Below are 27,244 nucleotides of genomic sequence, written 5' to 3' on the forward strand. Positions count from 1 at the left end.
GATTTCACTTATATGTGGAATTTAATTAACAAAAAAAATGCACATAGGGGAAGAGAAGGAAAACTAAAATAAGATAAAAGCAGAGAGGGGCGCCTGGGTAGTTCAGTCAGTTAAGCATCTGACTCTTGATTTCAGGTTAGGTCATGATCTCATGGTTTGTGAGATCCAGCCCCCACTGGGCTCTATGCAGGGTCTGCTGGGATTCTCTTTTGTTCTCTCTCTGCCCCTCTGCCGCTCACTTGCTCTCTTTCTTTCTAAAAATAAATAAATAAACATTTAAAAGAGATAAAAGAAGAGAGGGAGGCAAACTATAAGAGATTCTTATCTATAAAGTACAAACTGAGGTTCCTGGAGGGGAGATGGGTGGAGATATTGGATACATGAGTGATGCACATTAAGAAGGACACTCACTGTGGTGAGCAGTAGGTGTTATACATAAATGACAATCACTAAATTCTACTCATGAAACCAATACTATACTATATGTTAACTAACTTGAATTTAAACAAAATCTTGGAAGAAAAAAAATAAATGACATGGTATGATTGTATGTGTATAAATCATAAGAAATCTACAAAAAAATTATAACCAATGATTAAATTTGGTAATGTATCAAGATTCAATGTCGATATACAAAAATTAATTGTATTGATATCTCATAGCAATAAGCTATAGGACGTTGAAATAAAAATACTCTTTACAATAAGCAGCAAAAAAAAAAAACCCACCTAGAAATCTATTTTTTAAAATAAGGTTAAGATTTATACAATAAAAACTAGAAACAATGCTAGTAGAAATTATAGAAAGCTTAGATAGATTGATATTTGTTCATGGAGTGAAAGCCTACAAATTTTCACAAAACTGATATATAGATTTAATTTAATTCCAATCAAAATGCTGGCAAGGTTTTTGTTGGTTGGTTAGTTGGTTGGCCGAACTTAGCAAGCTGATTTTCCCCTTGTTTTTACTGAGAAAATATGGATATACATATTTTGTTAGTTTAAGTTCTTACGTTTATTTAAGTACATATTTAAATAAGTTTAAGCTGTTTAGCATAATGTTTTGATTTATATATGTTGTGAAATGATTCCAAATTGGTTGATATCCATCATCTCATATAGTTACAATATAGAGAAGAGAAAAAATTACTCCTTGTGTTGAGATACATTTATATAAAAATATAAATCACCTAAAATAGCCAAACTGTTTTGAAGATGAATGAATATGGAGCACTAACACTACCTGCTTTCAAGACTTGCTGTGAAGCTACATTAATTAAGACAGCATGAGAAATAATTTTTTTACTTATGTATGATGATAGACATTAGCTAGACTTTAGTGTGATCATTTTTGGTGATCATTTTGCAATACATACAAATAGCAAATAATTATGTTGTACATCTGAAACAAATATGTCATATGTTAATTATCTCAATTAAAAGCAACAACAGATAACAGCATGATATTTGTATATGAAACTCACATAGATCACTAGAGCACAATAATGTCCCTAAAAATTGACCCAAATGTATATGATTAATTGACTTTTGACCAACGTGCCCAAGTAATTCAATGGAGGAATTAAGTTTTTTCAAGTGGTGCTGAAACAACGAGATATCCATATAGAAACAAATTAACCTCAACTATTATTTAGCACCATATATAAGAATTACCTCAAAAAAGATCATAGACTTAGATATAATAAACAAAACTACACAATTTCTATAAGAAAACAGGAAAAAATCTTTGTGACCCTGGGTTAAGCATTCTTTTCTTAAATAAGACCCAAAGCACATGAACCATTAAAGAAAAAAGTGATAAACTAAATTTCAACAAAATTAAAAGTTTATGCTTTTCAAAGACACTGTCAAAAAAATGAAAGGATACACCACAAAATGGGAGCAAATCTTTGCAAATCACATATCTAACAACTCATAAATAATAAATTAAAAATCTCTCAAAACTGAATAATAACAAAACAATCTACCTAGAAGTGGGCAAAAGACATGGAGAGATATTTCACCAAAGATTTTATACAGATGCCAAATAAGCACATGAACAAATGGTTAACATCATTAGTCATTATGAAAATACAAATTAAAATCACAGTGAAATACCACTACACACCTATTAGAATGACTGTAAAAAGAAAAAGGGAAAAAAAAGAATGAAAAGAAAAGAAAAAGAAAAACACACCTACCATGAAAAACAGTAATCCCACAGATGGAAACAATCTAGTAAACAACCCAGCTATCCTGGAATGCACTGGTGACTTGGTGGTGCATTCATACAATGGAATATTACTAAAAAATAAAAAGCAGCCAACTACTGATATATGTAACAACATGGATGATATCAAAGGCATTTTGTTAAGTAGAATAAGCTAACCGCAAATATTATTACTTGTATTATTCCATTTATATGACACTATAGAAATAGTAAAATTACTGTAACAGAAGGCAGATCAGTGTTTAACAAGGGCCAGGTGTGGAAACAGAGACTGGCTACAAAGGGAGAATAAGAGAACCTGATGAAGTGATAGAAATGTTTTATATCTTGATTATGATGGTAGTTACACAGCTATACATATTTATTAAAATTCACCAAATAACACACTAAAAATTGGTGAATCTTAGTGTATATAAATTACACCAAAACAAAGCTGATAAAAAAAAATGACACTTTAGAGGTGTCTAGATGGCTCAGTAGGTTAAGTATCTGACTCTTGGTTTTGGCTCAGGTTACAACCTCGCAATTTCATGAGTTCAAGCCCCATGTTGGGCTCTGCACTAACAGTGCAGAACCTGCTTGGGATTCTAACTCTCTCTCTCTCTCTCTCTCTGCCCCTCCCCCACTTGCACTGTCTCTGTCTCTTTCAAAATTAATAAATCACTTTAGAAAATGACACTGTAGAACTGAATAATATAAAGGTAAACAATACAATGTTTTTTTTTAAAAAAGAGAAATGTGTAAAAAAATGATAATATACCATGAGTAGGTAGAGTTTATTCCAGCAATACAATGTTCATTAACATACAAAAATTAATCAATCCAAATTAACCACTTTAATAGATTGAAGGGTAAAAGCATGTGATTATTTCAACAGACCAGTGGTACATATTGTCCCCCACAGGATATTTGACAATGTCTGGAGACATTTTTGGTTGTCAGAACTCAGTGGTGGTACAGTGCTACTGGCATTTAGTGGGTAAAGAACAGGAATCCTGTTAAACACACTACAATGCACAGGGAAGGCTCCAAATGAGAACCACTATTCTATATTCTGCTTTCCCAAGAACACCGTGCTTATGATATCCATACATATTGCCATAAGATACATACACCAAGTCTGTTGTTTATTGCTATAATGTATGTACATCTAGTCTGTTGCTTCTTGCAACACAATATCCCACAGTAGTCATCCTCTATATATTTCTTATTATTCCCCTGGTGGTGAATATCTAATTTACTTCTTATTGCATTCCACCACATACAACACCGCCATTCAATGAAAAGCCTTGCAAATGCTTTAACGTCTATAAGAATTTCCCTGGGATATATAATCAGGAATAGAAACACTATATCATACACATGTTTAACTTTAATAAATACTGCCCAGGTGTTTCCTGAAATGGTTGAACCATTTAATTTTTTACATGTATTTATTTTTAAGAGACAGCATGAACCCGGGAGGGGCAGAGAGAGAAGGACACACAGAATCCGAGGCAGGCTCCAGGTTCTGAGCAAGCTGTCAGCACAGAGCCCGACATTAGGGCTCAACCCCACAAACCATGAGATCATGACTGGAGCTGAAGTCGGATGCTTAACCGAGCCACCCAGATGCCCCTGGTTGAACCATTTAAAATACTGTGCAGAAAAAGAGTTAACTTATCAGGCCCGAGATTGCTATTCTTAGAAAGACCTGCTTGGATGATCCAACACGATCTTGGCTGGTATCTTGGAACTTGGATCTCAATAGGGTTTTCACTATTCCGTGGCAAGAGTGGCTTGCTGTGCCTAAGCTGTTTGTATAAACAATGTGGTTTATATTGAATACCTGCTTCCCTTTTGGGAGTCTGGAACTTTGGTACATTCTAAACACAACATGCATACATGACCAGTCCCCTATAAAAAATCTTGGGTACTGAGTCCCTAATGAGTTTGACAGAAAACATTCACATGTACTGTCACTACTCATTGCAAGAGGAATTGAGTATACCTTGTGGGATTCCACTGGGAGAGTTCTCTTGGAAGCTTGTACCTAGATTACTCCAGAGTTTGCCCCATATGCTTTTTCCTTTTGTTGATTTTGCTTTGCATCTTTTATCTATATAAATCACAACCATGAGTATGCGTATATGCTGATTCCTTCTAGAAAATCACTGAATTTAAGAGTGGTCTTAAGGATAATCCCCCAATGAACATTACCATAAGCAAAGCAGTTTACAAAATGATTTACTACTAACTGCACACTTTTATGTGTCATTTGAATTTTGAATCAAGTTATTACCTGTTTAGAAATCAATACTTTATAAAAAATTTAAAAAAGGAGAAGAGTTGTCAAAACAACTAAGTCACCTGTGAATGAGCCCCCCAAAATGTTAGAGAACAACAGAAGTATACAACCAAGGCTTCTTATATTCCAGATGAGGAAGCCCAAAGAAGTTAAGGGACTTACCCAAAGTTACCTAGAACTGTCATTACAGACACAGGAATCAAATCGTTGCTTTCTTACTTCCTATGCTCCTTCCTCTAAGTCACATGACTCCTTTTCCTCTAAGTCACATGACTTCTTTTCCTACACTTCTCACTTCCTCTACTTTACAGTGCCCTACCTCTCTAAATGCCTTGAAAGGGCCTACTTTCATGCTGACTATATTTCTCAGATTCCTGGATTTTCCATGCAGTGAATATGTTCAGACTTTCTTCCAAAACAGTGGGTTCCACAGAAACTGAACCCAACAGGTACAGAAAAAAGAAGACAGAGAAAACCCTACTTGTAGCTGTCTTGAAGGAGAGAAAAAAAAGATAAATGAATGGTAAAGGAAGAATCCTAAGGCCAAATCACAGTACCTTCCTAAGTCCTCATACCCTGGCAATGGGGTTACATCAGGGTTACAAGAATCTATCCCTCACCATAGGATAAAGAAGCTGAGTAGAACCAGAAAATTCAAATACTCCTTCTATTTCTTCTTAACCTCTCTCAAAACCCTTCTCAAGGGGGAAGATGCTTACGTGCTCCAGGAAGCAGGGTCCTATCTCACTGAGGTGGGGATCATCATTGTTGTACTGTTTCTCCAGGTCTCTCACAAAGCCCATCTGAAACCTGTAGATGTCTTCAATGTTCCCAAAGATCACCTTCAGTTGCTCATCATTGAACATGTCTCTTCTCTTCCGGCATTGCTTCAGGTAGCCCTGCACACAACAGGAAAGCCCAGGATGAGGATGTTTCTGACTCCTTTCTTAAGCACTAAGAAGTTTCATTACTGTTCTATGAAATAGACAGGAAACAATTATTCCCATTTTTCATATGAGGAGACAAATTGAGGTTAGGAGAAGGAAGTCAATTAGGAAAGTTGGATCACAAGGAATGTTTTTCAGACTGCAGAATCCAGAGTATTGAGCTTTCCCCACCATTCTAATCCAAAAGTCATAAGACCCTTTCTCAGAACCTGATTAAGCACAAACATTTTAACTATTTTAGTAATTATTGATTTAGCTAGATCCACTCACATCTCAAAAGTCTTATTTTTATAGGACTGATCCAAAATGTATTAATAAAATTGAAAACAATTTGGAAACAGAGGCCAAGTCAGGAAAATTTCCCAAAAGGCAGTAAAGATTAACAAAACAAAACCATTCCTTAAAGAGAATGTCTTAGCCATCTAAGATAGCTGACCAGGAGAGATCATTTGGATGAGGTTGGCCAATAAGTCCACAAATGTCCAGGCATTGTGTTTTTAACATAGTAAGTGTTCAGCACACATTCATATATAAATAGATGAATTAATATAGTTAGTCTTTGATGAAAGGATAAAATCAATGAAAACGATCTGATGAAAGAGCACTAAGATAACACAACCAGCCTCAGGGCACATTCTAAGTCAGAGTAAACCTAAAGAAAAAAAGGAAAAAAAGCAGCCACCATCTTCCATTCAGAACCAACTGGTGTTAACATTTTAATGGCCACTGTCTTCATCAGAAATTATTGGCATTAAATGCTCTCAGTGAGACTAAATTATGGTCATTTGCATTCATCTAAAAGCTAAATGTGATTTTTATAATACTTTAAGTATTGAGCTCCTAATGAGGAATGTTATAGTCACTAACAACTGTCTACACCTCCACTTTGTCTCCCCTTAACACAGCTTCCAATAAAACCATTCATCTAGGCATATTGCAGGAAGATCCTCATCCCTGGCTTCAGTGCCTTTTACAAAGGCTAACAAAATCTCACATCTGTGATCACTTCTCCAATTTAGCCATTAAATGGTGTCATGCAATTTGCAAGTTAATAGTCTGTGCCTGTGTTGACATTTATTTAACTAATAGCTGTTGCTTTCTTTGATTGACATTCTCAAGTTGTCCTTCATTCATTCATATCCAATTCCTGACCAGGAAGAAGATGCCCTCTATTTCCAGAATACCCTTTTAGTGCCAATCCCTTTACTGAAATATCTCCCAAAACTCTGTCTCTTTAGAAATCATTCCTTGCCTAAGGGATAGAGGAATAAATTCCCTGCCTAATATGTAACTTCCAGCGTTTGTTGCTTCTGTCTCTCCTCTCCCCCATCTCTCTTCCTATCTCTCACCCTATCACCTTAGGAAGTGTCTTAGCTAAAGTGGAGAAGGGAAAGCAGTTCCCTTCCAACATTAGGCAAGGGGGCAGTGATTTCCTCCCAATTTTTCTCCCTAAAGTAGGCCTCTGAGAAAGACTGGAAAAAATGGTAACAATATCATATCAGCATGTCATTTCTGGATAACTAGTAGGTATTGGTGAGTAACCACTTTGGGAGACATAAGAAGCCAGGCTGGACAGCTCATTCAACCCCTGAGAATCCAATTTAGAAAATACTTAATAGTTTTCTTTACTGCTCCTATTTGAAAGGTCTCAGGGAAATAACAAATAACCATCACATCCCCAAAGTGCAGCAGGAATGCTAGATCTCAGCATCAGTATGGAATATAACAGAACGAAAAAGAAGGGGGAAAAGTGGGTTCTGGAAAAGAAAGAACTGATGGAGATATCAGTATAACTTCCTAATTCCCTAAATATGCAATATATTGCCATTATCAAAGAAATAACTTTCCATTATGTATGTTATAGCAAGGGACTATTAGCTGTATAGGAAGATAAATGTAACTGCTCATAGGATGGTGGGACTCTAGAGTGTTTTGTCACCTGTTTTTCTTAAAAGTGTATATGTACCATATCTTCTTTATCTATTTATCAGTCAATGGATCTTTGGGCTCTTTCCATAATTTGGATATTGTCGATAGTGCTGCTATAAACATTGGGGTGTACATACCCCTTCGAATCAGCATTTTTGTATCTTTGGATAAATACGTAGTAGTGAAATTGCTGGGTCATATTGGCAATCACAAGGAATGAAAAATTTCCATTTTCAATGACATGCATGGAATTAGAGTGTATTATGCTAAGTGAAATAAGTCAACTCCACAACTAAAGGCAGAGAAGCCACATCAAAGAAGGTAGTAAGTATGGAGATATGGTTAAGAGGAAAATCAGGCCATGGGTGCTGTGGAGGTGAGGGAGCCATAGTTGCAGAGAAAGGTGAGAGAGAGTAGAGCACACAGGAGGTTGCACAAGGAGAATATTTCTCCAAAGCCATCGGCTTGGAAAATGAGAGGGGCTTAATTTTGTGAGTTCTTGCAACCACTGGGACTTAAATCCTGGAGTTTTAAGGGTCAGCAGCATTGGCTATGATAGAGCCTGGAGAGCACTGTTCTTGCTCCTAGAGAGAAGGCAGGCAAACAAACAACCCAGGGCAGAAGGCATGATAACAGTTATTTGAAGAACACCAGGGGCACACAGTGGGGATATTATTCCCTCTTCTTGGAGCTTCTTTGAGAGGCAGAATTCACTGAGACACCTTTCCAGGAAGAAAGGAGCTGGCTGACACCATTTCATTCCTCTTCGCCTCAGCATAAATGCAGAGCCACATGCCAGAGGCAACACAGCACTGACACTGGCTGCCTGACTTGATTACACTAAGTCTCACACTCATGTGCTCTGGTGGGACTGCCCTTCTTAGTCAAACTTGCCTCAGTCCCAGTGCTGCATGCCCCTCTCCCAGAAGACCAGCACAAAACACTGCCCAGACCACATCCCTAAAGCCTGGAATTTTATTTTGTGTTGTAATTTTGGAGTCTGTTTGTTTCTTTTTCAAAATTTTATTTACATTCTAGTTAGTTAATATATAGTGTAATATTAATTTCAGAAGTAGAATTTAGTAACTTACCACTTACATGTAACACCCAGCCCTCATCATAGCTAGTACCCTCCTTAATGCCATCACCCATTTAGCCAGTCACCCACACATATCCCACAAACAACCCTCAGTTTGCTTTCCATTGTTAAGTATCTCTTATGGTTTGTTTCCCTCTCTCTTTTTTTCACCTTCCCCTATGTTTATCTGTCTTGTTTATTTAATTCTACATATGAGCGTAATCATATAGTATTTGTCTTTCTCTAGCTGACTTATTTTCCTTATCATAATATACTCCATTCACATTGTTGTAAATGGCAAGATTTCATTCTATTTGATAGCTGAATAATATTCCATTGTATATACATACCACTTAATATTTTTTCCATTCATCAGTCGATGGACACTTGGGCTCTTTCCATACTTTGACTATTCTTGATAATGCTGCTGTAAACATCAGAGTGCATGTGCCCCTTAATATAAGTATTTTTGTATCCATTAGGTAAATACCTAGCAGTGTGATTGCTAGGTCATAGGGTAGTTCTATTTTTAACTTTTTCAGGAACCTCCACATTGTTTTTCAGAGTGGCTGCACTAGTTTGCATTCCCAGTAACAGTGGACCAGGGTTCCCTTTTCTCTGTATTCTCACCAATATTTGTTGTTTCCTGTGTTGTTAAGTTTAGCCATTCTGACACATGTGAGATAGTATCTCATTGTGGGTTTGGTTTGTATTTTCCTGATGAAAAGTGAGGTTGGGCATCTTTTCATGTGCCATCTGGATATCTTCTTTGGAAAAAAAAATGTCTACTCAAGATACAAAGCTTGTGCACAGCAAAGGAAACAACCAACAAAACTAGAAGGCATTCTTTGGAATAGGAGAAGATATTTGCAAATGAAATATCTGATAAAGGGCTACTATGCACAATCTATAAAAATTATCAAACTCAACACCCAAAAAACAAATAATTCAACTAAAAAATGGACAGAAGACATGTAAAGGCTGAAGTTTTAAAGGTCAGCAAACTTGGCTGGAATGGAGCCAGGAGGGTACTGCCCCGCTTCTGGAGAGAAATCAGGCAAAAAACCCAGAGGCAGACAGCATGGAAACTATCAGAAAAAATCCTGGGGCACACAGCAAGATTATTATATTTTTCTGAGCTTGTCTCTCAGAGGCAGCTTCTGTGGAGTCAGCTTTCTGGAAACAAAGAAGCTGGCTGCCCACATTTCCCTGCTCTGACCCTCAGCATAAACGCAGAGCCACTTGCCAGAAGCAGCCCAGGGCAGACACTGACTGCCTAAATTGCTTACACCAACCCCATACTCCTATGCTCTGGAGGGATGGCCTTTCTCAGTCAAGCTTGCCTCAGTCCCAGTACAGCAGGCCCCTCCCCTTTAATACTAGAACAAACCACTAATTACACCATGACTCTCAACCAGAGAGTTCTGCAGGGCCTCAGTACTCAAGGAAGTAGTATCAGATATCATTTCACAAGCAGACAAGAGCACACCTAGTTAAAACCAGCCACATTCAGGCCAAGGACTAAACACTGTCCAAAGCAGGTAAGGAAAGCCTCTGAAGATGACTGGCCTGAGACACAGCACAGTCAAAAGACAACAGCAGAGGGTATGACGCATACACCAGAGACATTCACTGAAGCACCAGGCCCTGGATACTACATGACTTGAAGCCATTACTTTCAGGAGCAGTAAACATATCTCGCTCTCCTAACCCAGAAAAGCAGGCAGAGAAAGATAAAATACCAAAAACAGAGAAACTTGTCCCAAATGAGAGAGTAAGAGAAGTCCATGGAAAAGATCTAGGTGAAATAGATATAAGTAACATGACTGAGGGAGAATTTAAAGCAACAATCATAAGGATACTTGTTGTGCTTAAGAAAAGAATGGAAGACTTTAGGGAGGCACTTACTGCAGATTTTAAGAAGTCTTAAAAAAAGATTTAAAAACCAATCTGTCAGAAATGAAAAATGCAGGGGCACCTGGGTGGCTCAGTCAATTAAGCGGCCTACTTCAGCTCAGATCATGATCTTGCGGTCTGTGGGTTCAAGCAGTGTGTCAGACTCTGAGCCAGCAGCTTGGAGCCTGGAGCCTGCTTCTGATTCTGTGTCTCCATCTTTCTCTGCCCCTCCCCTGTTTGCTCTCTGGCTCTCTCTTTCTCAAACTTAATAAACATTAAAATTAAAAAATAAAAGAAATTTAAAAAGAAATAAAAAATGCAATAACTGATATTAGACACAGACTTGATGTATTGAACAGCTGGGTGTAAATGCAGAGGAATTAATTAGTGATACAGAAGACAGAATAATGGTAAATAATGAAGCTGAAGAAAAGAGAGAAAGAATTATGCTACAGTGGAATACACAGGAAATTAATTGACACCATCAAACAGTATCATTTGTATTATAGGAGTTCCAGAAGAAGAGAGAGAAATGGGGGAAGAAAATTTATTGAGCAAACAATAGCTAAAAATGTGCCTAATCTGGGGAAGGAAACAGGTATTCAGATAGAGGAGGCACTGAGTACCCCCACCAAAATCAACACAAGCAGGTCAATACCATGACCTATTATAATTAATTTTGCAAAATATAGTGATAAAGAAAGATTCTTAAAAGCATCAAGACAAGAGAACTTACAAATGAAGACCCATAAGGCTAGCTGAATATCTCTCAAAAGAATCTTGGCAAGCCAGATGAGGTGGCATGATATAGTCTACATGCCAAACGGGGACAGTCTGCACTCAAGAATACTGTCTTCAGCAAGGCTTGCATTCAGAAGAGAAGGAGAGATAAAGACCTTCCTGAACAACAAAAACTAAAGGAGTTCATGATCAGTAAACTGTCCTTGCAAGAAATATTAAGGGGACTCTTTGAGTACAAAAGACAGACAAAAAGTGACAAAGATAAGAAAGGATCAGAAAAAATCTCCAGATACAATGACAAAACAAATAATAAAATGACAATGAATATATATCTATCAAAATCACTTTGTAAATAGACTAAATACTCAAATCAAAACACATAGCATTTTCTGGGGCACCTGGGTGGCACAGTCAGTTAACCATACAACTCTTGATACTGGTTCAGGTCATGATCTCATGGTCCATGAGGTCAAGTCCTACATTAGGCTCTGGATTGACAGCATCCAGGCTGCTTGGGATTCTCTCTCTCCCTCTCTCTGGTCCACCCTGCTTGCTCTCTGTCTCAAGATAAATAAATAAACAAGCAAACAAAGACATAACACTATCAACAATATAATAGGCAAACACTGGAGAGAGCCCAAATGTCTATTGACTGATGAATGCATAGAAAAGATGTATTTTATGTAATATAATATATATTATATAATAATATATCCATATTACTCAGCCATCAAAAATAATGAAATCTTGCTATTTGCAACAATATGGATGGTGCTAGAATGTATTATGCTAAGTGAAGTAAATCAGCCAGAAAAAGAAAAACACTGTATGATTTCACTCTATGTGGAATTTAAGAAACAAAACAAATGAACATATGGGAAGGGGGAGGAAAAAGATAAGAGAGGGAAACAAACTATAAGAGACTCTTAATGATAGAGAATAAACTGGGTGTTGATGGAGAAAGGTGGATGGGAGATGGGCTAGATAGGTGATGGGTATTAAGGATAGTACTTGTGATGAGCACTGCATGTTGTATATAAGTAAAGTATCACTAAATTCTACTCATGAAACCAATATTGCATACTTCGTTAATAAAAATTTGAATTAAAAAAAGACATAGGCTGTCAGAATGGATAAAAAAACCAAAACCCATCTATATGCTGCCTACAAGAGACTCACTTTATACCTAAAGACACCTGTAGATTGAAACTGAGCAGATGGAGAAACATTTATTATACAAACGGATAGCAAAAGAGTGTTAGGATAGAAATAGTTATATTGTACAAACTAGACTTCAAAACAGAGACAGCAACAAGAAATGAAGAAGGGCATTATATAATAATAAATGGTATAATCCAACAAGAAAATATAACAACTATAAATATTTAGGTACTCAACATGGAAGCACCCAAATATATAAGATAATTAAAACATACAGAATCTAATTGATAATAACACAGCAATGGTAGGGGGCTTTCACACCCCACTTACATCACTGGAAAGATCATCTAAACATAAAATGAACAAGGAATCAATGGATGAATGACCACTGAAACAAATGGACTTAAAAGAAAACATTCCATCCTAAAGGAGCAGACTACACATTCTTTACAGGTGCACATAAAACATTCTCTGGAATAGATCACATATTAACCAACAAAACAAACCTCAACAAACTGTAGAAGATCTAGATCATCTTTCTGACTACAATGATATGAAACTAGAAGTTAGCCACAAGAAAACATTTTGAAAGACCACAAATACATAGAAGTTAAACAACATGTTACTTAATAATGAATGAGTCAACAAGAAAATCAAAAAAGAAATTTAAAAATGCATGGAAACAAGACTATACTTTCAGGGATCATTTCTATAGTTCATTACTAGAGAAGTTTATCTGAACGTGTAAAAATGCATGGAAACAAATGAAAATGGGAACACAATGGTCCAAAATCTTTGGGAGGAAGCAAAAGTGATCCTAAGAGGTAAGTCTATAGCAATGCATGTCTACCTTAGGAAGAAATTAAAATCGGAAATGAACAACGTTACCTTGCACCTAAAGGAGCTAGTAAGAGAACAACAAGCAAGCCTAAATCCACAAGAGTAAAGAAATGATAAAATTTATAACAGAAAATAATGATATGGCATCAAAAAAAAAAAAGAACAGATCAATGAAACCAGGAGGTGGCTCTTTAAAAAAATTAATACAATTGATAAAACTCTAGTAAGACTTATTGGAAAGAAAAGAGGAAGAACCCAAATAAATGAAATCACAAATGAGAGAAAAGAAATAACAACAAACACCACAGAAATATAAACAATTATAAAAGAATATTATGTAAAGCTATATGCCAACAAATTGGACAAACTGGAAGAAACATATAGACTAATGAAACAGGAAGAAACAAAAAACTTAAACAGACTGATAACCAGGAAATAATTTGAATCAGTAATCAAAAAATTCCCTAGAAACAAAAGCTTAGGAACAGATGGCTTCCCAGTGGAATTCTACCAAACATTTAAAGAAGAGCTAATACCTATTCTTCTCAGACTATTCCAAAAAAAAATAGAAAAGGGATGAAAATTCCAAATTCATTTTATGAGGTCAACATTACTCTGATATCAAAACCAGATAAAGACTCCACTAAAAAGAGAGCTATAGGCCAATATTTCTAATGAACATGGATGCAAGATTTCTCAACAAAATAATAACTAACCAAATCCAATAATACTTTTAAAAAGCCATTCACATTCAATTGGGATTTATTTCTGGGTTGCAAGGGTAGGTCAATATTCACAAATCAACATGATACAGTGTATTAATAATATTAAGGATAAAATATATTATCAGTTCAATACATGCAGAAAAAGCATTTGACAAAGTACAGCATCCATTCATGGTTAAGATCCCTCAACAAAGTTGGAGTAGAGGGAACATACCTCAACATAATAAAGGCCATATATGAAAAACCCACAGCTAATATCATCTTAAATGTGAAAAAACTGAGAGTTTTTCCTCTATGGTCAGGTTTAAGATATTGATGTCCACTCTCAACACTGTTATTTAACATAGTACTAGAAGTCCTAACCACACCAATCAGACAACAAAAGGAATTCAAATGCATCCAAATCAGCAAGGAAGAAGTCAAACGTTCACTATTTGTAGATGACATCATACTCTATGTAGAAAACCCTAAAAACTCCACTAAAACAGGGCTAGAACTGATACACAAATTCAGTAAAGTTGCAGGATACAAAATGAAAATAGAGAAATCTGTTGCATTTCTATACACCAATAATGAAACAGTAGAAAGAGAAATGAAGGAATAAATACCAACTACAATTGCAATAAAAACAATAAGATACCTAGGATTAAACCTAACCAAAGAGGTGAAAGACCTGCCTCTGAAAACTATAAAACATCAGTGAAAGAAATTGAAGAATACACAAAGATTTGAAAAAACATTCCATGCTCACAAATTGGAAGAACAAATATTGTTAAAATGTCTATACTACCCAAAGCAATTTACATATTTAATGCAATCCCTATCAATATACCAAAAGCATTTTTCAGAGATAGAACAAATAATCCTAAAATTTGTATGGAACAGAAAAGACTACAAATAGCCAAAGCAATTTTGAAAAGGAAAAGAAAAGCTGTAGACATCATAATTCTAGACTTCAAGCTGCATCACAAAGCTTTAGTTATTAAGACAGTATGGTAAAAGAACAAACACATGGATGAATGGAACAGAATAGAAAACCCGGAAATGAACCCACAATTATATGGTCAATTAATCTTCAACGAATCAAGAAGGAATATCCAATGGGAAAGACAGTTTCTTCAACAAATGATGTTTAGAAAACTGTACAGTATTATGCAAAAGTATTATCCAAAAGAATGAAAGTGGACCACTTACATATAAGACACACAAAAATAAATTAAAATGGATTAAAGATCTAAATGTGAGAATTGAAACCATCAAAATCCTAGAGGAGAACACAGGCAGTAACTTCTTTGACATCTGCCATAGCAACTTCTCTCAGATATATCTCCTGAGGCAAGGAAATGAAAAGGAAATTTCAGCTGCTGGTACTTCCTCAAACTAAAAATCTGCATAGCAAAGGCAACAATCAACAAAACTGAAAGGAAACCTACAGAATGTGAGCAGATATTTGCAAATGACATATCTGATAAAGGGCTAGTATCCAAAATATATAAAGAACTTATAATAATCAATACCCCAAAACCAAATAATTCAGTTAATAAATGTGCAGAAGATGGGGTGCCTGGGTGACTCAGTCGGTTGAACATCTGACTCGAGCTTGGCTCATGTCATGATCCCAAGGTGGCTCAAACCCTGCTTTGGGCTCCATGCTCAGCATGGGGCTTGCTTAACGTTCTCTCTCTCTTCCCGCGTCTCTCCCACTATCCCCCACACCTTGCACATGCCGTCTTTTTCTCTTTCTTAAAACAAAAAAAGAAACAGGCAGATGACATGAATAGACATTTTCCCAAGAAGATATACAGATGGCCAACAGACACATGAAAAGGTGCTCAACATTACTATCAAGGAAATACAAATCAAAACAATGACAAGATATCACCGAATATCTATAAGAATGGGTAAAGTCAACAACACAAGAAACAATAGGTGTTGGCAAGAGTGTAGAGAAAGGGGAACCATCTTGCACTTTGGTGGGAATGCAAACTGGAGCATGGTATGCTAGAAAACAGTAAGGAGCTGACCCAAAAAATAAAAATAGAACTACCCTACTATCCAGCAACTGATCTAATACATATTTACCCCCAAAATACAAAGATACTAATTTGAAGGTATACATCCACCTCAATGTTTATAGCAGCATTATCTATAATAGCCAAACTATGGAAGCCCAAGCCCAAGTGTCCATTTAAGAATAAATGTATAAAGATATATTGCACGCATACGCACATGCACACACACACACACACACACACACACACACACACACACACACACACATATTACTCAAACACCAAAAAGAATGAAATCTTGGGAGCATTTGGGTGGCTCAGTCATTTAAGTGTCTGTCTTCTGCTCAGGTCATGATCTCATGGTTTGTGGGTTTGAGCCCCACACTGAGCTCTGCAGTCTCCCTCTCTCTCTCCCTCTCCCCACTCACTTTTTCAAAAATAAATAAATGTTTTTCTTAAGGAATGAAACCCTGCCATTTGCAATGATGTGGATGGAGCTAGAGAATATTATGTTACGTGAAATAAGTCAGTCAGAGAAAGACAAATAATGATATGATTTCACTCATATGTGGAATGTAAGAAACAAAACAAATGAGCCAAGGGGAAAAAAAGAGGCAAACCAAGAAACAGACTTTTAATTATAGAGAACAAACTAATGATTACTATAATGGTGGTGGGTGGGGGGATGGGTTAAATAGGTGATGCAGATTAAGGAATGTACTTGGGAGGAACACTGGGTAGTGTATGGAAGTACTGAATCAATATATTATGTACCTAAAACTCATATTACACTGCATGCTAACTGGAATTTAAATAAAAACAAACAAAAAAAACCTGTCTAGAAACATAAATTAGTGTTTATGAAATAACATTAAAGAGCAGAAAAAATGGTATCGCACCATAATTATAGCTCTGTGTGTGTACACATACCCACACCCACACCCACACCCACACACACACCCACACACACACACACACACACACACACATATACTTTGTTTTTTGATCCATTCTGCTACCCTGTGTTGTTTAACTGGAGCATTCAGTCATTTACATTCAGTGTTATTATTGAAAAATATGGGTTTAGATTCATTATGTTCCCTGTAGAGTGCATGTTGTAGTAATGTCCTGGTACCTTATATTCCTTGCTACATTTCCCTCATAAAGTCCCTCTTAGGATTTCTTGTAGGGCTGGTTTGGCGGTGATGAATTCTCTCAACTTTTGTTTACTTGGGAACACCTTTATCTCTCCTTCATTTTGAATGACAGGCACGCTGGATAAAGAATTATTAGCTGCATATTCGTCCTGTTCATCACATTGAAGATTTCCTGCCATTCCTTTCTGGCCTGCCAAGTTTCAGTAGACAGGTCTATAACCACTCTGATAGGTTTCCCTTTGTATGTTAACGCCCTTTTATCCCTAGCTGCTTTCAGAATTCTCTTTTTGGCTTTATATTTTGCCAGTTTCACTATAATATGTCGTGCTGAAGGTTGGTTTACGTTATGTCTTAGGGGTGTTTGGTATGCTTCTTGAATTTAAATGTCTTTCTCTTTCCCTAGATTGGGGAAATTTTTGTGTATAATTTGGTCCATCACCCCTTCAGGACCTTTTTCTTTTTCTTCCTCCTCAGGAACTTCTATGATACGGATATTGTTCCGTTTGATTATATCCCTCAGGTCTCTGATTCTCCTTTCATGCTCCTGTGTCAATTTCTCTCTCTTTTTCTCACCTTCTTCCTTTGCTATAACTATGTCTTCTAATTCACCTATTCTCCTCTCTGCTTCTTCAATCCGTGCATTGGCAGCCTCCATCTTATTATTCACCTCATTTATAACCTTTTCTATCTTGTCACAGCTATTTTGAAGGTTCTTAGTCTTTGTATCAATATCTTCTCTGACAGCTTCTATGCTTTTTTCAAGCCCAGTGATTAATTTTATGATAATCATTCTAAATTCTTGTTCAGTTATATTGCTTGTGTCTGTTTTGAGCAGTTCTGTTGCTGTGATTTCTTCCTGGAATTTCTTTAGAGGAGAGTTCTTTGGTTTCATAATTTTGGCTAGCTTTCTGTCTCTTATCAGTTTTAAAAGCTCTTTCTGTGCTGTGCACCTGTTAGTATGGCTCTATTAAAGAAGGCTCTTTGACTGTCCAGGGCCTGTCCTTTCAGGAGATGTTCTTTTAATGGTGTCTCTCAGTTTCTCTTGTTGTGCTTATAATTAATATATTTCTTTACTCAGTGATATTTCAGACTTTCCACTATGTGTGCTTAGGCCTGTTTTTTGAGGTAGCTCTGAAAAGGAAAACAAACACACAGGGAACACAAGCATGTAAATGCACTGACAGATACGGTAAACAAGCAAACAAAATGGGAAAGGAAAAAAATGGAGCAGGAAAGAAAAGAGAGGACAGAAAAAGAGAAAGAAGGAAGAAAAAAACAGGGGCACAGAGACAGCCAGAGATAATGGACAGTCTGAGAGCCTAAAACCTGTGGAGGTAAAGATAAGAATGAAATAAGCAAAAAATATCTGGATGGTAAGGGTTGATCTAATCACAGCAGTGATTTTGGTCTTTCCCAGACTCCAGGAGTAATAGGGAGAGAAAGATGAAATATGGAAATAGAAAAGCAAAAACAAGAGAAAAATTATGGAAGCTTAAAAATTAAGAATAATTAGGATAGAAAAAATTGAAAGAAAAAAAAAATAAAAATAGCACAAAGAGAAGAATCCAGATCTCCAGCGCTGATGGGCGTGGTTCGATGTAAGTATGTCGGGTCTCTGGGCCTGGTCTCTGAGGCCCCACCTTAGTAGATGCAGGGAGAAGAATTACAGCTCCTCAAGACCCTCTCAGACCATACATTGCCAGCCACTCTCTTGAGTCCAACCTCCACGTGCCACAGGGGGGTCAAATTGTTTTGGTTTTCTAAGGTCCACTAGGCCTTCAAATCCCTTTAATTTTTCTGTTACTGGCAAAGTAACCTCTGGCAGCCAGGCAGCTTTCTGGTTGGGGCTGCGCAGGGGGACATAGAGAGAGAGAGAGAGAGAGAGAGAGAGAGAGAGAGAGAGAGAGAGAGTTCAAGCAATTATACAAAAGTGCAAAAGTACAAATGGTTCTAGGTGGTGAATTCTGGGTGTCTTTTTTCCTACTTTCAATCTTCCTCAAATGGTCATGTCTTTTTTATTAAAAATGGGGAAAATGTGAGAAAATATAAAGAATACAATCTCAAGAAGTCTGCCTTAAGAACAGTATTATCAAGGAAAGAGGGAGAAACCAATGTTTTCTCAAAATCTCCATTTCTGTTGTTTAAGACACATGCCTTGCTGAAGGGATTACAAATAGAAACTTCCCTTATCAAGGAAATAAGAAATAGGACATAAGAATATAGGAGTAGTAATAGAACCCCAAAACATCATCTTTAGCCTCTGCCCAACAAACTACCTAGGTCTCTGAGGGGAGAAACAAGGAGAGATCATTAGTCCCTGGTGTATTGCTTTTATTTTTCTTTCCTTTCCTTTGGCTGACCTGGTGACTATATTATATTTTCCATAGCAATAGTGAAAAAAAATGGTTGGCTAAGGGGTCGATCAATACTTGTTTCTTCTCATTCACTCATTTTTTAGGGCACATAAGATTAAGACAAGTTGGCAGCAGAATGTGACTGCAAAACACCTAATGTCAGTTTATTTTGGAGAAAAAAAAATAAACAAACTGAGAGGATAGAATGTGAGAAGTACCACGGCAGGAGAGCAGCATTCAATTGTGAGTCCTGTTTTCAGAAGAAAATGGAGAAAATAATATACAGTCAAAGGGGAGTAGGCAGGGTAGACAGCGGCATGAAAAACATCACAAAGCAGAAGAAGCAAAAGGGGTCTGTGGCTCTTACTGTCAAGCATGCTTCAACATGCTGTCACATGGTACCCTCTTGAATGGTAGGAGAAAAAAGGGTGATATGGCAGTAGTGTGAACTGATTCAACAGAAGCCATATCTGAGAGCCTCTGAGAAGGCAGACCATACACTAGTTAAGAATACTATGGGAGATTTTCAAATAAATCACCATTGGCATGAATTAGCCCCGGAATTGCCATGGTAACAGTCAAAAAAGATTGCCTATCTATTTCACTGTGTTCTTAAACCCACAAAGGTTGATCTAGAAGTCTAGATCTAGTGCATTGAGTTAAAATTAGTGCCTTGATATGGGATACAGATCATAGCCATTATCTCCAGGGAAGATCCCAAAAACTGCAGGGAAATAAATTGGACTGAAGAGCCTGTGGATCACCTAGGGCTGGGAAATCCCCTAAGTAAAGACCTACATAAGTCTGGCCCTCAGTGTCTCTACTCCTAAAATACATTTATCAGAAAAATATCCAGGGCCCCTTTTAGCTGTGACTTACTAGAGATTTATATATTGTTTCGGGTGGAAACCTGAGGCCTGACAGGGGAGTTGATAAACATCTTAACAATAATTTTAAGAAAAGTAGAGGATTATGATTAGGGTTATCTTCCTGTTCATAGCAGCATTCCAGAGTTTAAGAGTACCTGGAATATAGTTACTGCTCAATAAATATATGTTATGTAACTGCAAAATGACTAGCTCTTTTCATGATAATGATGATAAAAGATAAATTAGAAGCAGAATTTTTTTTGTTTTTTTTTTTCTTTTTCCTCCCTTTTTGGGCCAGGGAATCCTTTCTTCAAATGAAAGAAAACAATTAAAAAAGAAGAGGATCACAGGAAGAAAATATTTCAACATGGAAAACTGACAGGGATTAATATCTTGAATATACAAAGAACGACTGTAAATCAGAATAATAAATGAATAAACAAATTAATTAATAAATAAGAAACTATAGGGAACAGATAAGGATAGGAACAGGGCTTAGAGTATTCAGGTGGTACAAGGTGAACAGGTAAGGTGAAGAGCAGCCAGAGATCCCTGAGATGATCACTTTAAGCTGCTGAGCTGCCTCATCCATATACCTTAGTATGCTATATAAATATTACCATTTTACAATGTGTTATCATTTACTGTGTGTACATAGAGATGTAAAGACAACTGGAAAGCATCAGGATAGGCAATTCACAGAAAAGAAAAGTGACATGGGCAAAAGTTTGAAAACCCCAGGCTTAAGCATATCAAATGCAAATAACGTGATAAACTCAACTAGACCTAGGGAAGACTTTCTTAATGGTGAAGGATATGAGACACTAATGCAAATGACTAAGGAAAGCTAGTCCAGCTTCTCTGGAGGCAGAGAACAGAATTTACTTCACAGATATGAGATGACTGAGATAATCTTCCTCTAGAAAGGCATACAAAACAACATTATAAAGCATCCTTAGCTTTGCTTACCCTGTTGTCTCAATTTCCCTTATATTGTGAGTTCTAAGGTTACAAGAGATAATACCACCAATGATTTTTCAAAATGACCTAGAACTGAGCCAAGGGTATTTTATCCTCCTTTGTGGATTTGGAAATAAAATCGTCATCTTCTACAAAGAACTCATTAAAAATGATCTTTTACCTCACTGGCCTCACTGAATGACTTTGATTTAAAAAATACTTTATTTCCCACTTTCTTATTTGTAAAATGAGGGTATTATAACTTGAATGTTTGTAAAGCATTTCCTATTCTCTGGAGTAAATATAAATAAATAAATAAATAAATAAATAAATAAATAAAATTTATATAAGATTATAATATATGATATATATTTAATCATCTATGCCACATATATTACTATAGATTATATATAGTAAATATATATAAATATATACAGATTTTCCAATAGACAGTGACTTTTATATACTGAACGCAGTGTCTCCCATTTCCTCTTCAAAATCTCAAGAGTGGGAAGTGTTTATATATTTCCCTTAATTTACATAAAGAAGAGATGATGCCATGTGAACACAGTCATGCCTGAGTAAGACCTGTTTTCATAGGTACCAAGGAAAAAGCAGCAGAAAATATAAAAGCAACCTGGATCACTACCACAGCTTTCTTTAGCTTTCTTAAGAAAGAATGTACAGAATCACAGAAAGTAAGTGCTTAAAGGAAAACGTCCAATCTGCTCATTTTAGGAACAAGTCCCATGATGGAAAATGTTCACCTGAGAATCCTCAGCCAGTAAAAGATCAAGGTGTGTCCTGAACCTGGGTGTCCCAATTCTGAGTCTGGTATTCTCTATGATAAACTGTACTGTTACTTACAGCTTTGGGTTTAGAGGTGACACAGTCCTGGGCCAAAATACTGTCTTCTGGTCCAGCTAGACACAGAGTTCTCCATCCTTGTTTTCTTCTAGCTAAACCTTCTGATACTGTGGTTGCAGTGTGGGACAAAGAGGTACTTCCCACTTAACTTCAGCACCAAAAATAATTGATAAATACAGAACCAGCAGATCACGAACAAAAGCTTTCTTTGGTTTGGCTATATTGGGCAAGTCCTCAAAGCAGAGACATAGCACTCCCTCCTCTAGAAAGGTGAATACTTCTATTGCTGTCCTGAACCTGTGCCCTGTAAAAAGAGGCCAAGACATTTTAGAGTTGAAAACAGAAGATCCTTCTAAAACTAAAGGACTCTCACCGGGCCAGTGCCTGAGAACTCTGGGAAAGTAATTTTGTTTCTTAGAGACTCAAGTCTGTTGATCTGGAAAATAGGAAAAACAGTAACAACCTCTGCCCTGCCTGAAATTCAAGTGGCATAAAATGTGCATGTACTTTGCCAAAGTAATACATGCATGTGAGCACTTGTGTTTAATTCCAACATTCAATAATATTATTGAGCATGTACCATGTACCAGACACTGTGCTAGGTATTGGGAATATATTAGTAAATCAACAGTTAAAAACACCTGCCCCTCATGGAATTTACATTCTATCAGGGGAGAGAAACAATAAAGAAATCATATAAGCAAAGTATATAATATGTCAGATAGCAATAAGTACAATAGAGGATAGTAAGGCAGTAAAGAGGAGAGATAGTGAAAGTTTACAATTTTAAATAGAAAGGTAAGTGGAGATCTCAAGGAAAAGGTGATATTTGAGTAAAGACTTGAAGGAGGTGAGGAAGGAAGCCATGAAGATATCTGGGGAAGGAGTACTCTAGGCAGAGAGGAAAGCCAGTGCAATTTCTGTGGAGGGTGTGGCATGCTAGACATTGTTTTAGGAACAGCAAGAGGCCAGTGTGCCTGGAGGAGTGACAGAAGGTGAGAAAGATGAAGAAGATGAAGTCACAGAAGTAACAATAAGTTGATCACATGCGACTTTGTAAATAATAGTAAGAACCTGGCTTTTACTCAGGGTGATGGCCAGCCATCAGATGGTTTTGAGAGAAGAGAGACATAACCCAACTTAGATCTTGATAGCATCACTCAGCTGCCAGGTAAAGAACATATTGTACTTATATTACAGACTCTTTGACATTATAAGACATCTATCATTTTATAGCAGTGCTCCTTAAACTTTATATATAATGTAAGTCAAATGGGAATCTTGTTAAAATGTGGAATAAGGTTTGGTAGCCCTGGAGTGGAGCTAAAAACTCTGCATTTCTAACAAACTTCCAGGTGATATAGATACTAGTCTAGGGAATAAAGCTTTGAAAGTAGGAGTTATGTCCAAGGTTGGCATGGAGCAGAACTCCACTATGTGGTTGCTGAATGAGTGACAGTGGTTTCATGCCCAATGCCACAGAGCACATTTCAGAGGGTATTTTTTCAGCTATTTGTATAGAGGTAGAGGGAGAGAAAATGATAAAAGAGAGACATGGATGGTTGGGTGAATAGATGAAAAGGGAAGGAAAGGAAAACTACATTTTTACAAATAATTACAATGTTATGTTTACTTAATTCTATCAATAAATTTAACAGGTTGGTATAATAAAGCCCACTGGACAAATCAGAAAAATCAAAATCAGAGGAGTTAAGGGGCAACGTCAAGGCTATAGGATGTATAAGTGACTAAGTCAGGATGTGAAAGTCAGCATTCCATGTTCCCAGAGCCCTTGTTTTTTCCACTCTTCTTTGCTAACTCATGGAGTATGAGACTGCAGATAAACTTTAACATTCCTAGAAGGAATGAAAAAGCGATTTGAGGTGAAGAAAATAAGGCCCATATTCCTTGGTCTTGATCTTTCTAGATCTGAATTGTCCCATGTAAGTGCCATTTAGTCACATGTGTCTATTTTATTAAATTTAATAAAATTTAAAATCCCATTTCTCAATCATTCTAGCCACATATCAACTACTCAATAGCCACAGATGGCTGGCTAGTGGCAACTGAATTGGAGAATGCAGATACAGTTTATCACTGTTAGGAAGTTCTACCGGGCAACAATATTTGAAAGAAATAAGAACATTAAGAAATGTTAAACCTGTACTATTGAGAGCTAGGGGCAAGATGGCAGAGAAGTACGGAGCCCCATTACCTCTGACCGCCTGCAATTACCAAACTGAGAAGAATTAGAAGCCACAGCTTTCTGATCTCCAAGAACAGAGGTGTGTGTACAGACCCCTTATTGACACCAGCCTCATGGATGCCTGAGTGAGTGCGAACTGGGACTGGGGATTTTGGGGAAGGGTGCACCGGCCCAAAGCAGAGCCAGGAGAGAAAGCATCTAGAGGCATGGCGCCAGACACGCAGAGAGCCCTGTGTCTACAGGCACACAGATCCATGGAGAGCCCCGCGGGTGGGGCAGCTGTGTGTCCAGAGGCACACAGACCTGCGTAGAGCCTCGAGCTGAACCACCCTGCAAGGCTGTGGAGAGACCAGGGGAAGAGGAGTAGGGACTGAATCACTCATAGCATAATGTCTGGAGAAGGGAGACCTCGCCAGGGACTGAAAGCCTCTGGGCTCGGAGAGAGAAACCCATCCCCCTCAGTGGGTTTGTTCTCCCTTGGGCGGTGCAGCTTGCTGACTTCAGGCGGAGTCAGGGGAAAAACTGGCTTCACAATCCCCCTACTCAATCCTGGCCAGAAAGCTACCTGCCTGCCGGAGATTTTAACTGGTGGCAACATCAAGTGTGTGGGCAAGGACTTAGAAACCGGCGGCACTTAAAAAACAGAAACAATTAGACCTGCCTGAGGCACAAGGAGATTGAACTAGAGTGGCTGGCAACCCATGGTCTGACGGGGGCTTGTGATGCTGCCATTCTTCTCCCTGCATCCACTAAGGTGGGGCCTCAGAGAGCAGACCCTGAGACTCAACCTACCTAACCCAAGCCATGGCCATCCTCGCTGAAGAGCAGCTGTGTTTTTGCTTATTATTTTTAATGGTTCTTTCTTTCTTTTCTTAATATTTTTACTTTTTAATTTTTCCCTTGTTGTCCTTTTTCTAATTTCTATTTTCCTTCTTCTCTCCCTTTCCCGCTGGAGTCTGGGAAAGACAACATTTAGGCAGTGCTGTGCTTAGATCAACTATTACTGTTGACATAATTTTTCCTTTATCTCATCCTTATCTCCCACCTCTGCAGGTTTTTTGCTCTCAGACTGTCCTTTATCTCTGGCTATCCCTGTACCCCACCACCTGCTTTTTTTCCCCCCTCTCTTTTCTTTCCTTTTCCTTTTTATCTTTCCACTTTTGGTTTGCTTCTTTACTTGTTCTGTCAGTGCAACTGTGTGCTTGTGTTCTCTGTGTGTTTGTCTGTTTTCCTTTTCAGAAACAACCCAAGGCACATATAGTGGAAAGTCCCAAATATAGCTGGGTAGGGAAATAAATTAATCAGAGTCAAAACAAGAGAAACCAAGAGACACCATTAAAAGAACATCTAGAACGACAGACCTGAGACAAAGCCTCCTTCAATAGAGAAATACTAATAGACACACAGTGCAGAACGAGCTTTTAAAACTGACAAGAGACAGAAAGCTAGCTAAAATGATGAAATGAAAAGAACTCTCCTCCAGAGAAACTCCAGGAAGAAATCACAGCTACAGAACTGCTCAAAACAGACACAAGTAACATAACTGAACAAAAATTTAGAGCGATTGTTGTAAAATTCATCACTGGGCTTCAAAAAGCATAGAAGCCATCAGAGGAGATATTGATACAAAGGCTAGGAACATTCAAAATAGCTGTGATGAGTTAAAAAAAAAAAGGCTACAAATGAGGAGAATAGTAAAACAGAGTCTACCACTGGACGAATTGAAGAAGCAGAGAGGAGAATTGGTTAATTGGAAGATACAGGTATAGCAAAAGAGGAGGCCAAGAAAAAGAAAGAAAAATTGATACAGGAGCATGAACGGAGAATTCGAGACCTGATTCACACAATCAAATGGAACAATATCCGTACCAGAAGTTCCTGAGGAGGAAGAAAGAGAAAAAGGTCCAGAAGGGGTGCTGGACAGAATTATACATGAAAATTTCCCCAATCTGAGGAAAGAGAAAAACACTGAAATTCAACAGACATACAGACCTCCCCTAAGAAGTAACTTGAACCGACTTCAGCACTACATATCTTAGTGAAACTGGAAAAATATAAAGGTAAAGAGAGAATTCTGAAAGCAGCTAGGGATAAAAAGACCGTAATATGCAAAAAGAAACCTATTTGAGTGGATACAGACCTATCTACTGAAACTTAGCAGGCCAGGAAGGAATGGCAGAAAATCGTTCAATGTGATGAACAGGAAGAATATGCAGCCAAAATTTCTTTATCCAGCGAGCCTGTCATTCAAAATAGAAGGAGAAATAAAGGTGTTCCCAAATAAACAAAAGTTAAGAGAATTCATGACCACCAAACCAGCCCTACAAGAAATCCTAAGAGGGACTCTATGAGAGAAAGGAATCAAGGAATATGAGACACCAGAGACATCAATAAAAACATGAAAGCTACAGAGAACATAATGAATCTAAACCCACATTTTTCAATAATAACACTGAATATAAGTGGACTGGATGCTCCAGTCAAATGACATAGGGTAGAAGAATGGATCAAAAACCAAAATCCATCTATCTGCTGTCTACATGAGACTCACCTTAGACCTAAAGACACCTTCAGATTGAAAGTAAGGGGATGGTGCTGTTATGAACATTGGGGTACATGTGCTCCTATGCATCAGCACTTCTGTATCCCTCGGGTAAATCCCTAGCAGTGCTATTGCTGGGTCATAGGGGAGTTCTATGGATAGTTTTTTGAGAAACCTCCACACTGTTTTCCAGAGCGGCTGCACCAGTTTACATTCCCACCAACAGTGTAGGAGGGTGCCCATCCCTCCACACCCTCGCCACCATCTATAGTCTCTTGATTTGTTCATTTTAGCCACTCGGACTGGTGTGAGGTGGTATCTCAGTGTGCTTTTGATTTGTGTTTCCCTGATGATGAGCGATGTTGAGCATTGTTTCATGTGCCTGTAGGCCATCTGGATGTCCTCTCTGGAGAAGTGTCTGTTCATGTCTTCTGCCCATTTCTT

General features: G+C 37.5%; 1 protein-coding gene and 1 pseudogene across 6 annotated transcripts in view; one reads left to right on the plus strand and one right to left on the minus strand.

Moving 5' to 3' along the window:
• ARHGEF9 (Cdc42 guanine nucleotide exchange factor 9) overlaps positions 1 to 27,244 on the minus strand; it is a 189,713-nt gene that overhangs the window by 57,489 nt on the left and 104,980 nt on the right. For all 6 annotated transcript variants that reach the window (XM_029930721.1, XM_029930716.1, XM_029930720.1 and 3 more), the window contains one exon: positions 5,236 to 5,415. In XM_029930721.1, coding sequence (XP_029786581.1) covers positions 5,236 to 5,415 — 180 coding nt within the window. The remainder of the gene's footprint in view (positions 1 to 5,235; positions 5,416 to 27,244) is intronic.
• LOC115284416 lies at positions 12,953 to 13,054 on the plus strand (annotated as a pseudogene).

The sequence above is a fragment of the Suricata suricatta genome, chromosome X (genome assembly GCF_006229205.1).
Source record: "Suricata suricatta isolate VVHF042 chromosome X, meerkat_22Aug2017_6uvM2_HiC, whole genome shotgun sequence".
Classification (NCBI taxonomy): Eukaryota; Metazoa; Chordata; class Mammalia; order Carnivora; family Herpestidae; genus Suricata; species Suricata suricatta.